Genomic DNA, 17,429 nt, shown 5'->3' with positions numbered 1-17,429 from the left:
TAGCTGGTGAGATTGATACAAGGGGCTGCTTGGATTTTAGCTTACTCTGCCCACCAGAGGGCAGCAGCTGAGCCCACATGTCCGCTTTCCCTGTTTTATATTTGGTAAGTAAACCAGCATTACCTACATAGTTCAAGGAGAAAATCGGCAGACACTAAAAATCTTCAACAGACCACAAAAAACATATCCTACAGAGGTACCAGAGGGGAGGGCTCTGAAAATCTAAGGGTCAGAATTCCCTTTAGTCCCTCCACCCACACAAGATAGAAACTATCTTTCTAGGGATGGGATTACAGAATGCAGGGGATCAGTTCTGAGTTATCGTAAAGCTGCAGAGAGAGCCAGTGAGTGAACCCATCCCTGTGGAAGCATGAATACTGCTGAAGCCCACTGCCAGCAAGCGCTTTCCAAGTTTACTTCTCAGACTTGCTGTGCGTTTCAACAACAAATGCTACACTGGAAAGGTCTGCTGCCTAAGAAAACTTGAGTGTCTTTTTTTAAGGGTTGATTCCAATGACATCCATTTTGTAGCAAGGGATTTATTTTAGAAAATAGAATCTTTTGTGTTTAAAATTTGTGCCTTTACTGCACTAAAGAATGCAATTTTTTTCATGCCTGCCTCTCCTTCCATCTGAACGTAGAAAGTAAGGCCTGCACTTTGTATTCCCAGCACCAGGCAAGGTGCTGGGATGACCCTAAGTGCTTACTCCATGTTTGCTGTACCAAATGCTCGTCTACATAAACTAAGCATGGTCCTGAGCCAGGAGAATGCCAATGAATGTCTGAGTGTTCAGCACCATTTAGAATCTCACACGGACATCCTCGGCTTCCTTTCCTGGTGTCAGGAGGAACCAGGGGATGTTTCGCTTGGCACCTGCCTACCTGCTCAGGGACAGAGTTGCTGTACTTTTTGGACATTCTCTTCCTCATTGTCTCTTTCACGGATTTGACCTTTTTTCCAAGAGAAATGCGGGAGGCCGTAGGTGACTTGATGACTTCCTTGTACACAAAATCTCCTTCTTTACCCTGCAAAACAAAGCAAGGACCATTAATCACAGGGAACGAGGTCCCCAAACAGGCTTTATTGTGGAAACCATTAATGTTGTATGTCTCAGAAACATCCTGGCATCCCCTAGGATTCTGAAATGTTTCCTGTTAACTGAGTGCGAGGCTATTAATCATTGTTTAACTTTTTTTGCTCGTTTTTTCATCTTGTTTTATTTTTCAATTACAGTTGACATTCAATATTGGTTTTTTTTTTTATTAGTTTCAGGTGTATGCTATTTATCTTTCTTTTTAAAAATTAAAAGCGATTCACCAAGGGCTCTTGTTTGTTTAAAGTGGGATGTGAAATACGTTTTATTTTATTTAATCTTAGGACATTCCCTCTCCCAGTATACTTCTCCCCCCATGGGAAATACCCACGGGGACTGCATTTCACCAATAGAGTGACAGAGATGAACCAAGGTTCGCATAACCCCAGCAGTGGGGGAGAGAGAAAGACAATGTTAGTGAGCACCGAGGACCGTGGTGAGTATAAAATGGGACATCTCAGTCATCGCAGGAAAACACCAGACCGGGTTTGTGTCAGGGTGGCCCTCAGAGTGGTTGGCTTCTGAGTTCATGAATTTCCTTTCCTCAAACAGTTACACTGTGGATACCGCTTGTCTTACTTTTCACTGAAGACAGAAGACAACTTTCCCTGGAAAGTCAGAGAAAACACACTTTCTCTCGTTTCCTAAAAAGACGGACTAAGTAACATTCTTAGTTTACAAATCCATAAAATTTGATGTCCAAATAAAATAGTTTTATTCTTCCAGGAAATTCTCAAATGCTTCAAAAGTCACAGGTGCGTGTTTTCAGCAGACATGTGACAAGAGAAAGCAGTTTCCTGGCAAAATGCACGAGGGGAGAACAAAACTGCATGCAGAGCTCACCTGTGTCCACACGGCCTTCCCAAGGAAACACGGGAAGAACGTGCACAGCACAGGGGTGACGTGGCCCCACACTGGGATCCAGAAGCAGCGGGCCGGAGGAGCCAGGAAGCTCAGCCCACAGAAGCCTGGTTTGCTTTGGCCCCAAGGGGACAAGGTTCATCCCAGGACACCCCGGATCAGAAAGACCTAGGCTTAATATGGGGCTGTGTAGTTGGCCTATGATAAAACTGGTTTTCAGAAATGCTGGCAAATGCTCTTGAACGCAAATCACAGGCTCCATCCTTTGGCCTTGATTGTGTGCAGCAGCCATGCTCACTTAAAACCAGTGTGTGCAAACACTAGCGTGAGACCCAGAGGCCAGATGCATCTGGAGGTGTGACTTGGAGGACACTGGGAACACAGGCACTGAAGGAATGGGGCTACTCTAGGGAGAGATGGAGGCCCAGGTGGTCGTGGTCCAGTTCCCGTGGAAAAGAGAAGTGTCTATAAGGGAAGGGCAGTAAGGGGGGAGGAAAAGGGTGTGTGTGTGTGTGTGTGTGTGTGTGTGTAAAAGGTGAAGGGATTAAACGAAGAAGAAAACCTCACAGACAGAGAAAACAGCATGGTGATGACCAGAGGGAGAAGGGGTGGGAGAGATAGAAGAGGGTAAAGGGGGATAATTGGTGATGGAAGGAGACTTGATCTGAGGAGGTGAACACATACTACAATATATAGATGATGTATTAGAGAATTGTACACCTAACACCTATTTAATTTTATTAAGCAATGCCATTCCAATAAATTCAATTTAAATTTTTTTTTTAAAACCTGGCTGAAATAGGGCTTCTTTTTAAACAATTTAAGTTCACTGATGAAAAGATTACTCAGCCATCAATTCTCAGAGACTAGACTTGAAACTATGTCAACCACGTGGCTTGGATCTGAGCCTTTTGCTTTCCCGCTGATGCGTACTCACCATCGGGTAAGCGTTATTGCTGCCAACGTGCAGAGAACGATTCGTCAAGTCAAATCCTCCAAAGCTGCAGGTTCTCTGCGGAAAGGGGAAGGCAGGACAGTTAGGCTGACACCGACCAGCAGTGCACCTACCCAACTCATTTCCCACTTACAGAACGTCACTGAATCACAAATACGTTACAGGATGGAAGTAGGACGAGAAATGGTAAGGAGGAAAAAAAATACATGATTCATGTTACTAGGAAACTTGCCACTGGAACTGTTGCCTACAGAAGAGGTCCAGAATCCCCTAAACATGCAAAAACCCCGCCGGTTAAAAAAACTCCTAACCAAAAGTCACCCGTGTTTCCCTGTCTCTTAGCAACAGGCTTCCCCTCCCAGCCCCCTTTAGATCAGCTGCACTCAGTAGTGACACTGAGGGCATCCATGTGCTCAGAGGGTCTTGGAAACTCAGGTCCAACACCCTATGGCTCTGCCACTGACAGCAGGCTTTCTTAAGAGACTCTTGTTTAGTTTTAAATCGGTAAGAAGGGAGAAACTAGGTTATGTTTACAGCAGTCCAGTCAGGCCAACAGGGTTACTCATTCATTGCTTTCCTGACCTAGCCAAAGAGGCTGGTAACTTTCCCATCTAACTGACCAACTTCATCAATTATGACTCTTTTTTCTGAGTGTATCAAGATGCCACATTTGCCCAGTAAGAAAGAAGTTGATTCAGTGACTGTCTTTGACCACACTCTAATTTAACAGGGAAAACACCAATGTTATGAAAAATAAAAACCTTAATGTTCTTGCACTTGGTTTCAAACTTTACGGAACTGCATATATTTCCATGATTTTTATATTTTCAAAAGGACCATCTCCACAGCTGCCCCCCAACCCCTGCCTCCCCAGAAAAAAAAAAAAAAAAAAAAAAAAGTCTGTAAGAGAAAAGAGAAACTTAAAGCTCACTAATTCTTCTTACAACTGATTCTCTTTTTTTAAGCAACTGGTAATAAAAGTTAAATAGCAGATTTGGGCTCCATAATTTGTACAATCTATTTCTCAGCAAACTCTAGTTAATAGATGTTAAACAGAAGAAATTAATGTACAGCACAATAGATACTATAGACCCTGCTTATTTAAAATAAATGTACTGCCCTAGCCAGTTTGGCTCAGTGGATAGAGCATCAGCCTGCAGACTGAAAGGTCCCGGGTATGAACCCACTCAAGGGCACATGCCCAGGTTGCAGGCTGGATCTCCAGTAGGGGGCACAAAGGAGGCAACCGATCAATGATTCATCATTGATGTTTCTATATATCTCTCCCCTCTCCCTTCCTCTGAAATCAACAAAAATATGTCTAAAAAACAAACACATAAAATAAATATACTTTGGATATATATTAATTAAGTGAATTGATAAAGAAACATCCAGAAGGAAAATGCTTAGGTTTTTCAAAATACAGATGTGGGTCCAAATTCTGGTTCTGCCACTTATTTGCTGTATGACCATAGGTAAAATACTTCAACTCTCTGAGCTCTGGTTTCTTCATCTGCGAAATACCACCTGTAGCATAAATTTGAAGACTTCTAGCACACTATCTGACACAAAGCAGGGAGGGGTCTCTGAGAATATTGGTTTCTGGCATTACTTCTCATTAGGACTACACTGAGAACTGTAGCTTGTCCCAACAATTGTTACACTGATGAAGCTTAGGCTCAGGCAACATTCTAAACATGCAAATGAAGGACTAGAGCTTGGTTCTGTGCCGTGCATTCTGGGAGCTTCAACTGTAAAACCAGAGCATCCTAGGAATGGGTCAAAGAGAGACAGCAGATGTGGAGGAGGGAGGCCAAGAGATGCAGGTGTCACGGGAGGTCTTTCGGGATCCCCAACATTTGGGATGGCACAACCACCCTCCTTCACCACAGCCATGTTGCTGTTTTAAAGGACCTACCACAGGCATGACATCCAGTGAACATATTTTTATTTTATATTAAATATCGATGGACAAGCTGATTTCCCTTATAACCAACTTAACTAGACCTCTATCTATTCTATAAAAAAACAGAAACCTTTTTACACAAAAAAACGCCAAATCCCCTCATCTGGAGAGTGGTGTTAGGAACACTTCTCCAGGCTAATTTTCAACATTAATTTCCCTCTCCAGCTCATAATGCCCAATAGACTTCTTCCTTTTTGTAAAGACAATCATTTTATTGTGGCTCGCTTCCTGTGAGGCAGGGCTCACAGACACAGCATGGCACCCAGATGCCTGCTCGGGTTATGGCTCGGCACTTCCCTGCTTTGCATTCCAGCTTCAACTGCCAGGCTGGAGCCCAGCACGCTATTTCTGATGCATGGGAACTAACTGACAGAGCACTTATGTGGAAATATAGCTGTAATGAATCAGAAGCTCGTTTATATCCTCGGATGCCTGCTGTATGCATTTATCCCTAAAATGAAAAGCTCCAAGCGTGAACTGCCTTTGTGAAGCACCAACTAAAACCTCTCCCTGAGATATGCTAAGATATCTGGGAACAATTCCTCGGTATCATTGCAGAGGAACAAAAACTGGAACAACGAACGCTGCTTGAACTCATCTCTCCCCTTTCAGTGACATCAAGTAGATCTCAAAGCATCACCACCCTTTCAACAGAGAAAAGAGATTTCAGAGAGAACAGTGAGATCTTCGGCTTTGGCAGTCTCCACGGATGAAGCCTAAATGAGGTTTGTCAAGGGCATCACGTCTCATGTCCAAGTAATCGTAAGACTTTAGGTAGATGCTTGTGGGTGAGGAAAACCGGGCAATGGAATGGTCATGCAGTTGAGAACATGTTTTTTGGGGGGAGTTAGGGTTGAATTTTTAAAATGGACAAAATTCCAAAATGTCATGCATGTCTGTTTCACCAAACAAAAACTGAATGATCAAATAAAAAGAAAGACAAGTGACCATTTTCAGTGAATACACAGCGTTATCATTTCCCTGAGGTTTCATCAAGCAAATATGGCTTTTTTTTTTTTTAAAGATAAAAAAAGATTAAGGTTGAAGATTAAAGGACACTGCACTTTTGGATAAAATGAAGGAGATATATGTCAAAAAGAATAGAAAGAGCACTTTAAGTAAAGAAATTATGTCTTTAAAAAGAGAAGGAAAAAAAAAAACCCTGTTTGATGTTTAACATTATTTGCTCTTATAGTCTCTGATTAGAAAATTTTGTTTATCTGATTGTACAACTATACTTACAATAAAAGGTATGTGCAAACTTCTAATTTAGCATCAAACATATATTTCCACAGGTATTAATTCTGCCCAATACTGCCTCAAGTTCATAGCACCTTAAAAAAACCAACCTCAAGCTGACACTTGGAACAGAGATTACATAATGCCACCTTTACAGGGGAAAAAACTGCTCTCGTGTCATTGAAGACTAAATCACTGTCCCACAGTGTTATTTAGCACCAAATCTTAGAAACATAACTTCTGGACAGAAAAACTTGATAAAGTTTGATCGTTAACCTGGTTATAAATAATATGAAGGGCAATGAACAGATCCAAGTGCTCCATGTGAGAAAATTCTCATTATTACATGATTTAAACTCATGAAGCTGAGTCACCCACCAAGAGAGCAGAGGTGACTCTGACCATCCAACTCCTGTCCAATGGCAGAGAGGCCCATAAACTGGGCAGAGCACTCCCACAGGTAAAAAGTAAACTATCCCAAGACTGGTTAGCCACAAAAGACATGTGGGTCAGAACTGAGTGAGTGAGAAAAGGAATTGTGTTATTTTACAACAGAACAGGACCACTGATCATTGTTGCCATGATGTGGAAAGAACGAGAAGAAATATTGCCACTTATAGTATTCAAAGGTTTGCAAGACTGTTAGGAAAGTGAGAAGATGGAAAATGAAACCTCGCCAGAAGGTCAGCATGTGCAGGGATATTTGGAAAACAAAAGGGGTAAGGATGGAAGGACCTTTTTAGGAGAAGGTCATCGGAAGGGGATGGATGGCACTAGCCAACCAGCCTCCATGTCCACAAAAGGAGAAATTGATTGAAGGAATTTAAGTCACCGTAACCACCTGTGGAAGAACACCTCACTCCTGAATGGGAACAAACCCTGGAGAAAGCCCTCACAAGAGGCTGCCATGTAGTCCATTCCTTCAGACCTTTAAAAGGGGACACAGCCGACAGTCCCGAGGGAAGGAAGCAGGGCACAGGAGACAGCAGGGCCAGGAAACCACTCCTCCTCCGTCTGGGCAATGTATATGGGCTACCATGCAAACCGGAAGTTGGGTGGGAATTTCAGGGGGGGCAAGTATCTATAGTCTCCAGTTCAGAATAAGCCATGCCCTGACGATAAACTTCACCAAAGTGCAATAACTCAGTAATAAAACTGAAAAATGCCTTATCCTGTGAAAAGGAGCACTTCATTCCTTGCTATGTATAGAAGAATGGAGCAGTGGAGGACATTTCAAAATAGTCGCTCCTTTGATTAAAAAGCCAAGGGCGCCAACTGGACTTAACTAGAAAAGAGCTCTAATTCTCTTCCCTTTGGATGTAAGAAATTTTCCATTTGCTTCTACTGATAAAAGAAATAAACTTGACAAGCGCTTCCAAATCACCAATTTGGTGATTTGGGATGATGGCAATCTTTCCATGAGCTTAGCTCCCATTGTTTTAATTAGCTGAAACAATAAGCCTCTCTTTTAAGGGCAAAACACCCTCTGTTTTGAATCAGCCTCTTTGAGGTCAAGTGACGTGATGGCTGGGAACGAAGACAGCCACCCTCAATGGAGGCCAAACCCCACCCCGGGGACGCTGGGAGCCCTCCTCTGGGTCAGGAAAGAGGACCCACGGGAAGGAGAGGGCTGGACATCGGAGAAGAGGATGATGGCACGGGACCTGGCGTTAGGAAGCTCTGAGCAGAAGAGTAGGGAGGATGCCAAGCCCCGCAGAAGCTAAAAGCCATAATGCTTGACCACACCTCACGGGAAAGGACAAGGCCGTCCTGGGGCGGACACCCCCGGGAGGACTCACGGACTTCTGGTGGATTCTCAAGAGAACCCTCTTAGCACAGCGGTCCACCGTGGCGGCCCACTTCCTCCTGGCCTCGTCCTCCTCCTGCAGCAGCAGGCAGCGCCGCAGGTCCCGCTGCTCGGCCTTGCCCAGCGTCCTGTCTGAGGCCGGCCGCACCAGCTGGCTCAGGTTCAGGTTCAGGTGGCTGTACAGGCTCCGCTCCACCACGTAGGTGATATTGACCTCGCTGACCGCGGCGGGGCGCCCGCGCCCCCTCCTGCCGGGGCCGCCGCAGCCCCCTCCTCCCCCTTTGGGTCTCTGCCGCAGCAGCTGCAGGTCCCAGGGCGCGCCGGGGGCTCCTCTGCGGGACAGGGGGCGCTGGCAGAGGAAAGCCCGGGAGCAGGCGTAGTTGGCGTCCGTCTTCTTCAGGCGCAGCTGCTTGCGGACGCTCTGCACCTCCTCCAGGGACACCAGGAGGTGGTGCCTGCGGCGGTGGTGGTGGCCGTCACAGAGGCACACGCCGCCCTCGGTACTTACCCCGTGGCTCAGGGACCCCAGGCTCTTCTTCATCTCGCCCTCGGTCAGGGAGCGGGACACCTTCTGGGCCTTGTCCTCGTCCGGGTACGAGAAGAACGTGCCCATCTTCTTGGGGGGCTTGATGAGGCCCCGGCTGTCTCCCTTGCTGAAGGTTTTGACCAGCTTCCGGCCGGCGGCCCAGGCCTCCAGGTTGCTGGGCGATGGAGAGGAGGCGAAAGGGTCCACGTCATCTTCCGGAGGCTTCTCTGGGGAGCCGTCGAACAGGAACGGCTTCTTGTGCACGCCCGAGTACAGGGCGGCCCTCTCGTCCAGTGCCGGGGGGCTCTCAAACACGGGCTCCTCCCCGCCTGCAGAGGGGGCAACAGACACGGTCAGGGCCTCCACCCGTGCCTTTGCATTTGCCCCCAGACCTTGCCTCACGCACCCCCACCCAGGCAAGGGAAGTCGTCCATGCAGAAACCACAGGGATGGCCCTCCCTGGGTCACTCACCCCTTCATCAACCGGCTCCCCCTTAAGTAAGGCCCGTGAAAAAGGAAAATCAAACTGTGCCAACAGTGGGCTTCACACAAGCTTGGTGTTAAAAGGTTTCAGGTGTGTTTTTCTCTCCTTCTTTAAACATCTTTGGAGATCAAACCCCTTACCAGACCTATTAAAAGTGCCTTTGGGCCAAAACCGGTTAGGCTCAGTGGATAGAGCGCCAGCCTGCAGACAGAAAGGTTCCAGGTTTGATTCTGGTCAGGGGCATATACATTGGTTGCGGGCACATCCCCAGTAGGGTGTGTGCAAGAGGCAGCTGATCGATGTCTCTCTCTCATCGATGTTTCTAGCTCTCTGTCCCTCTCTCTTCCTCTCTATAAAAAAAATCAATAAAGTAGATTTTTTTTTTTTTAAAGTGCCTTTGGGAAATCTAAACCAGTCATTACCACGGTAACCCGCAGCACTCGCAGTAAATAAGTAGCCTCCCCAGCTGGTTACGTGCAACCATCCCCAGAAGCTGGAACCAGACCCCTTCCCTCCTGAAAGGCTGTCCTGTTGAGTCTGGTCGCCTTCTCATGCTCAGGTGGTGGTGAGTGCCATGTGGCAGGCGGCGATGTTTTATTGGCACGTGTGAGTCCAGGTGTGGAAACACCACCACATAGGGGTGTGCCCAAGAAGTTAGGGAACTGAGTCACCCCAGCCAGGCTGTCCCATCCACTCAGCCCTGCTAGAGGCAGCGGTGGCCCTGAGGGGCGGGGGCCTGCGAGCAGCCCCACCCACGTCCCACAGAATCTCAAGGACACGGCGGCTCCCTGGAGCCTTCGCCGAAGCCAGGTACCACGCCAAGCTCTCCGGAGCCAGAGGAGAGGTCTGGCTGGACTCGCTGGCAGGAAAACCGATGTGAACAGATGTGAGAAAAGAAGTAGGTCAAACTGTGGGTGTAGTGACCCTCACTGGCTGAGTCCCTTTAATTATAAGGAAACTTTTGAGCAGGACAGCTTTCCAACAGCTGAACTGTGAAGAGGAAAAAGCACAGTTTCCTGGAACAGAGGGATGGCACTAAATATATCAGCTGGAAGGAGGGTGCCAGTGTGTGGTTAAGTGTCGGAGATAAACGGAAAGGACTGCTCACTTCAGGGGGGACGGGGGTGAGGAAGGGGCATGGAAATGAGTGGATTGGTGGCAGTCCTTTAAAATTCCAAAAGTTTCTTACTCTTCCAGTGGATTGGAATTACAGTGCCAAATATAAAGAAACAAGTACCACTGCTATTAAGCACAAGCCTGGACTGACTCTGAAGTCAAGGAGGAGGTGGTGGAAAGGGGGATTCAAAACTATGCCCAAGCGAAACTGGTTTGGCTCAGTGGGTAGAGCGTCAGCCTGCGGACTGAAGGGTCCCGGGTTCGATTCTGGTCAAGGGCATGTACCTTGGTTGCGGGCACATCCCCTGTAGGGGGTGTGCAAGAGGCAGCTGATCGATGATTCTCTCTCATCGATGTTTCTAACTCTCTATCCCTCTCTCTCTCTTCCTCTCTGTAAAAAAATCAAAATATATTTAAAACAAACAAACAAGAACAACTATGCCCAGTCAAAAATTCTCCATCATCTGCAGGCCAAACCCACTCAACTCAAGAGTTATTCCCAGACCTTACCGGAGAGTTCAACATTAGGGTCCAGGGTTCTGACGGGAATGTGCCAGACCAGAAGCAGTGTGGGAACATTGTGAGTGTTTCCTGCTACATCCTCAGGACATCTGACTGATCAGGTAAGGAGACCAAGGGTCCCCGAGTTGCCGCAAGTAAAATGGCAACCTCTTCTACGTAGTCTAGTCTGCTCTCCCACCAACAGACTTCCCCCCAAAAGCAATCCAGTCACAGACCATGGCCTTTCCTGCAGCCCAAGTGTCCACGGAGGCATGCAAAGGCCCTTATCTACCCATAGTCCTTAGGGGCTTTGGGAAATCAGGTGGGTTGACTAAATAGTTTAAAGACCAGGCACTCAGTGGTGGGTGAACATTTTCTGGGCTCTGTCCTTAGGGCTGTCATCAGAGATCCCAATACTTCCGTGTCACCCTGGAGTCAGAACCAGCTGGGACACGCACACCCACAACATATGTAGCTGTACTCCCGGTTCGGGAAGTCAGCATCTGGTGGAGGGTTTGGAGACAGTGTGGCAAAGGTTTGCACAGTGGCCTTATCAGCCCTGTGCTGAGGGCAGGCCTCGCGTGGCACAGACTCTTCTGCCTGCCATGCCCAGACCCTGAAATCCCAGCCTGCACTGGGTTCCTTGGGTTCAAAGCATCACTTCCCCATTCTCGTCTGGCTTGAAAGTACAACCATACTTCTGAGAGAACGGCAATCAACAAAGTGCTCCCTCCGTCATCACTTAGTAAGATATGCTTCACACACTGGCCTTATCTATTTTATTCAGCGGAGACCAGAACACAGAGGGAAAGGTGCCTTTGACAGAATAGGATGACTTAATACTCAGAGAGAGCAACCGATTGATGCCCTGGATTTCGGCCCTTGCTCTGCCACTCAGCATCTCCCAACCTTGGGCAATTACTTCCTTCTCGGGGTCTGTTCCTCACTGGTGATCATGCCTACCTAGCTTTGCAATACCTACTGCACGGGGACTGAGAGGATAAAATTAAATAAAAGGGGGTATGTGACGGTACTCTCTACATGCTGAGAAGCACTGTACAAGGGCGAGTGATTCATTATGAGGATACAGATGAGCTGGAACAATGAGGGAAGGCGGTGGGAGGGCATCGCTCAAAGAGAAAGACACAGAAATGGGCAAAGGGCACCGACCTGGCTTACAGGTTAACATTGTCTCTGGTCACGGTGCCCCAGATAAGGACTTGAAACTCGAGTTACAAGGGTGAGTCTGGGTCAAGGACTGTGACTCTGCAGGCTTTCCCAAGCCTCCACGGCAGGGGGGTGGGGCAGCGTGGCAGCAGAGTGGAGACCCAGGATGGAGAGCCAGGCTGCCCAGGCTTCATTCTGTGTCTTGTGCTGGCTGGCTCAGTGGGCTGACCCTGAGTAAATTGCTTCACCTCGTGGTGTCTTAGTGTCCTCCCTTGTGCAATGAGTATGGTATTAGTCCTGCCTCTGGGGGCTAGTCTGAGGATGATATAGCAAAAGGAACATAACATCTGTGGTTTTTAGGAAAGTGCCTGGCATGCAGAAAGGTCTCAGTAACTAGTCAGGCAACTTAGCATTGGCACAGGCATGCAGGAAGTCAAAAGAATCCCACTTTGAAGGTCTGGGGCAGAGGGCAGGGGTTCCTGGGAGTGTGGATCTTAACTGCTGACAGAAGTAGGGGCCAGAGTAGAAAGAACCCCTTCTTTTGCCGATGAGGAATCTCAGAGAGTTCTATCATGCAGGGGCTGGAACGAGTGCTTGCCTGGCAGGGTGTCGGCGACAGCCTGATGCAGATGCCCCAAGCTGCACACACACACCTGGGACCTCTCCTGGTGATACCAGCAGGCCCAGTGAGTGGTATCCCCACTCCCCAACTCACTTGGGACTCTGCTCACTGAATCCATCTTCCATCTGAGATACCTACTCACACGCAGATGAATTAAAAAGTTCAGAGTAAGCCGAAACTGGTTTGGCTCAGTGGATAGAGCGTCGGCCTGCAGACTGAAGGGTCCCGGGTTTGATTCCGGTCAAGGACATGGACCTTGGTTGCGGGCACATCCCCAGTAGGAGGTGTGCAAGAGGCAGCTGATTGATTATTCTCTCTCATCAGTGTTGCTAATTCTCCATCCCTCTCACTTCCTTTCTGTAAAAAATCAATAAAATATATATATTTTTTAAAAAGTTCAGAGTAAGAAGTCACTTAGGTCATTACTGAGCTATCTCTTTTGGTAGGTTTTTCTTTTCTTTTTCTTTCTTTTTTTGTTTAAACTATGTCTCTCAGAGTTAATTGGATTATTCATTCTGAGATAATTATGGGAGTTAGTGTATTTCTGTATTTTCACCAACGTTATTCTAGAGAAAAAGGCTGCCTCAGTACACAAGACTGTCATGTCTGAAGGGGCCAACACTAACTACTCCATCATTTTATCTCATGTATGGTCAAGAGCCACCAATCTAGTTGGGATGTTTGCATTTAATTTTGTCAGGTATGCATGAGTTTTTAAATGCCATAACCAGCCTCTCCCTCCGCCAGGTTCAATGATGGCAACTCCATGGGGTTCTAGTTAATATCACTAACGGACACCGTGTGTGTGTGTGTGTGTGTGTGTGTGTGTGTGAGAGAGAGAGAGAGAGAGAGATTTCAGGAAGAGCTGCCACAATAAGGGGAAACCGTGACTGGTAGACAGGTATTAAAACATTCAAATGCCACAGGAGGGAGGAGGTAAGATGGCGGAAGAATAGATGGGCGGATTCTGAGCCCTCTCCCGAAGCAGAAAGAGAGAGCAACTGAGGGTCTTGTGCTGTGAGTGTTTATCGGCAAGCTGGGAGACAGTGAACACCAGAAGAAACTGCTGGGGGGCTGCTGACAGAGGTGCCCCTCACAGGGAAGCACCCACGAGGGCTGTGTCCCTGCCCGGAGCTACCTACCGGCTTGGATGGGGAAACCTCGCCATCTTGAGAGGAAGATAGGATTGTGTCAGAGGCCTGAATATCCACAGCCACAGCGACCACCAAGCATCTGTGACCCCCAGAACGCGGATCCCAGGCGGCGGGAACCCCTGCCCTCACAGGATTGCCCCACTGCTCAGCGAAAAGGTCAGATTTCGAGGGGAGAGGGTGGAGAGCGCTCTCGGCGAAAACAAAAAGCCTGCGCGCACAGAGCGCGCTTGCGGAAGCTGGAGGACAAGGGCGGTGATTACAAGTAGAAGCCCCCGCTGTTGGGCTGTAGTCACTCTTGAAAGTGGACGGGCTCCTAACAGGGGAGATATCTAAAGAGCAACACATTTGGATCCCCTGTTTATCTTAACCCTTTCCTGCTCTAGATTTCCCCCATTCCTTCTGTCTACCCCCTCCTAAAATTTCACCCTACTTGTAATATCTAATTTCCAACTACCTGCTCCAAACCCATTCACAACTCCCTCACAGTTGTCCTAAAAACAAAACAAAACAAAACAACAAAAAAAACAGTCTTTCTCTCTAACTCTTTGAAGTTGTATTTTGAATGTTAACTTTACTGAAGTTGTATGCTTTTCTTTTATAAGATTGATTTGCCTATGCTTTTTGTTTGATTGTATGTTTTTGTTAGCTGGGTTCTAGTCACCCTTATTGGTGGTTATTAATATCGCAAACACATTTCTATTCAGTGCCTTGTGTGTTGTACCTGGTTGTGTTGTATTTTGTGCCTTTAAATCAAAGCAGGAGAGAGAACTACACAACCAGACATCCTAGATCATGGGGAGACCAAAAAACAGCCCGCATATGAAAGAAAAGCAGGCTTCACCAGAAAAGGAAGTAAACGATATAGAGGCAAGCAACCTACCAGAGCAAGAATTCAGAGTAACGACCTTAAGATGGCTAAAAAGAATGGAAGACAAATTTGACAATATGAGTAAGACCCAAGAGGAAATGAAAAAAACCCAAGAGGAAATGAAGATGACTCAAGATGAAATGAAAAATGACATCGCTACTATGAAGAACTCAATAGAAAGCATCAAGAGCAGACTAGAAGAAGCAGAGAATCGCATCAGTGAGCTAGAAGACAAGATGGAAAAAATACCCAATTAGAGCAGCTTCTAGAAAAAAAAATTAAAAAGCAGGAGGAGAGCCTACGGGAGCTTTGGGACAATGCAAAACAAAACAATATTCGAATAATAGGGGTTCTGGAAGGAAAGAAAACCGAGGTAGATATGGAAAACGTATTTCAAGAAATAATGACAGAAAATTTTCCTGAGATAGAGAAGAAAAAACCCACACAAATCCAAGATGCTCGCAGAGTCCCAAGCAAAATGGATCCCAGAAGACCGTCGCCAAGACATATTATAATTAAATTGGCAAACACCAATGACAAAGTTAGAATCTTAAAAGCAGCCAGAGAGAGACAGAAAGTTACATATAAAGGAACCTCCATCAGACTAACTGATTTCTCAACAGAAACTTATCAGGCCAGAAGGGAATGGGATGAAATATACAAAGTCATGCAAAGAAAGGGTCTGAATCCAAGAATACTGTACCCAGCAAGACTATCAATCAAAATTGAAGGGGAAATCAGGAGCTTCACAGACAAAAAAAGACTAGAGGAATTTATCTCCACCAAACCAGCAATGCAAGAAATGCTAAAGGGTCTACTGTAAAAATAAAGAAATAGGAAGCGAAGAAGGAACACAGGGGTATAGAATAAAAATGGCAAAAAATGAGTACTTATCATTAATAACATTAAATGTAAATGGTTTAAATGCTCCAATCAAATGTCACAGGAGCATTGCATCCGGAAGGAAACAGAATTACCATGCAGAGAAGCCACCCAAAAGAAACCCAGAAATTAGCTACAACTCTAAGTTTATGAAATTGGCCATAAAGCAGACCTCTCTTCCTCTCCCATCCTTTCTTTCCCCTTTGAACTCCACTCTCCCACAGTAACCCCTCTACCTTCAAAATTCCTCTAGGGGACTTAAACTAATAAATAATTACAGCAAATTAAAATAAAAATAGCAACAATAACAACAGGAAACCATCATTTACGTAAATAAGGGCAATTCCCATTCCCTCCACAGCTCGGCTTTATGATGTACGAAAAAAGAGACCTCTACAAGGACACTTTTTAAATCTACACGTTTAAAAAAAGCTGAAATTCCTCACGATGTAGGTGTGACATTTCAGCAACAGACTTTCTTCCCAGGGTTTGTTTCAATTCATTTATCATTTTCCAAATAGGAAATCTTATCCTTTTTCTCTTTGGGGGGGAATTTTATAAGATGCTGCTGCGAATGCACATTACTAACAACAAACAAGAGACAGATCGGTTGTGATTTAAGCTGTCGTAATTACACTTCAAAGGTTAACTACTCCTTCCAATAAATCCAAGCTCCTACCCGCCTTTGACATTATTGCTTCATTGGACAAGTGGCTTAGGCAGCGGAGCAGCTCTCAATGATCCACTTAGCGCAGAAGATTCTTAAAGCCTCATTTGAACCGAGGCTTGAGACAGTTTACAGGAAGAACGCATCATCCCTCAGAGACGCAAGGGATATGAAGAGCCTTAATTGCCAGATGTTTGTTTGAGATGGATGCAAATCAAGTTTTGACTAACTCCGCTGGGCCAGAGCCACTGTCCTTTCAGGGGCAGAGGCTTATCCGAAGAGGAAGTTATAAAACCAAGTTTATATAAAATAGTATAAGCTCAAAATGAAAGCTATGCCACACCGCAAGATATCACTGTCACAGACAGTGTACTAGCATTTTTGTACTAGCATTTCAAATACTAAGACCCCCTCCCCATCCCCCAAATTCTGGACACCAGATCCTTCATCCCACAACCTGCTGAGCAATGCCCTGCTAACATGCAGCCCCAGTTCTCTCTCTGCCAGAACTCAACCCATTTTCTACTTGAAATTATCTTTTTTCTCTGTGGGAAAATGAAGTCCACATGACTAACTCTGGAATAAGCAGGGTGGCGTTTGCTTTTTTTTTTTTTTTTTTTTTTACCTTCAGTGCTGGGCTTTTTCATTTCATCCACCCTGATGAGTTTCTTTCTCACTCTGCGGGTGGAGTTCACCAGCTTGTGTAACCTCTTAAACTTCACCGACTCCTCGGTCTCATCATCCGATTGTTCTCTTGACTGGCAAAGAAACAAAAGAAAAGTTAATCAGATCATTGCCGGGAGCTTTGCTCCTGCAGCTGGGGCAGCCCCGGCCTCACCGCTGGCATGCACTCTGGCAATGCTGCAGCGGAACCTGGGGCACCACCAGATCTGCCCGACAGGTTCCTAAGCTCCACCTACCATCTTAACGTCTCAGGAGTGGAGAAGCAGGTCCTAGGCAGCAGGACACACACCCTTGCCCTTGACAGGCATGTGGTGCATTTTGTCTCAACTACTTCCCGGTCCCCCAGTCAGGAGAACTCTGCAGGCCTCTCTCTCCAAGGCTGGCCCTGTAATTCCAGTTTCACTGCTGCGGTTTGAGCCAGGCTCTCATCTGTCTGGCCCATCAGGATTTGCTGTTGAAACGTGGTCACCAGCTACTTCCTCAAACCAAAATTCTGTTGACTTGTTCCAGTCCTTCCCCGAAAATCAAAACCAGCAGGGCAGGAAAAAGGGAAGAGATGCAAAAAGCTGCCCTCAGGATCACCCTTGAGGACCTCCTGCCACCTCTCAGCCATCCCTCCGGCCTCTCCCAGCTCCTTTCAAGAGCTCAGCAGGCCCGGGCGAGGACAGCCCCTGCATTCCTCCGGCGAGGGACAAGGGAAAAAGCTGACCTTTTCAGCCATACGCTGCAGTCCATATTCCCCAGCATCCCATTCCGTTTTTGCAGCGACTCAAGTATGCTCAGCCCAGCTGTTTTCCCTCAAGTCTCCAACATTACAGAGAGCGAAAAAAATCTCC

General features: G+C 46.5%; 1 protein-coding gene across 14 annotated transcripts in view; it reads right to left on the bottom strand.

Annotated features, from left to right (window-relative positions):
* Positions 1-17,429, bottom strand: part of SASH1 (SAM and SH3 domain containing 1) — a 288,978-nt gene that overhangs the window by 20,852 nt on the left and 250,697 nt on the right. For 10 of the 14 annotated variants that reach the window (XM_045572612.1, XM_036415045.2, XM_045572613.1 and 7 more), the window contains 4 exons: positions 16,535-16,667; positions 7,915-8,777; positions 2,893-2,967; positions 883-1,026 (listed from right to left, as the gene is read on the bottom strand). In XM_045572612.1, the coding sequence (XP_045428568.1) occupies positions 883-1,026; positions 2,893-2,967; positions 7,915-8,777; positions 16,535-16,667 (1,215 nt within the window). Of the gene's footprint in view, positions 1-882; positions 1,027-2,892; positions 2,968-7,914; positions 8,778-16,534; positions 16,668-16,829; positions 17,267-17,429 lie in introns of those variants that run through there. The other 4 variants (XM_036415051.2, XM_036415055.2, XM_036415054.2 and 1 more) reach the window with 3 other exon arrangements.

The sequence above is a fragment of the Pipistrellus kuhlii genome, unplaced genomic scaffold, assembly GCF_014108245.1.
Source record: "Pipistrellus kuhlii isolate mPipKuh1 unplaced genomic scaffold, mPipKuh1.p scaffold_m20_p_5, whole genome shotgun sequence".
In the NCBI taxonomy this organism is placed as follows: domain Eukaryota; kingdom Metazoa; phylum Chordata; class Mammalia; order Chiroptera; family Vespertilionidae; genus Pipistrellus; species Pipistrellus kuhlii.
Note: the sequence above shows the minus strand (reverse complement) of the source record. Positions and strands in the feature narration are given on the sequence as shown.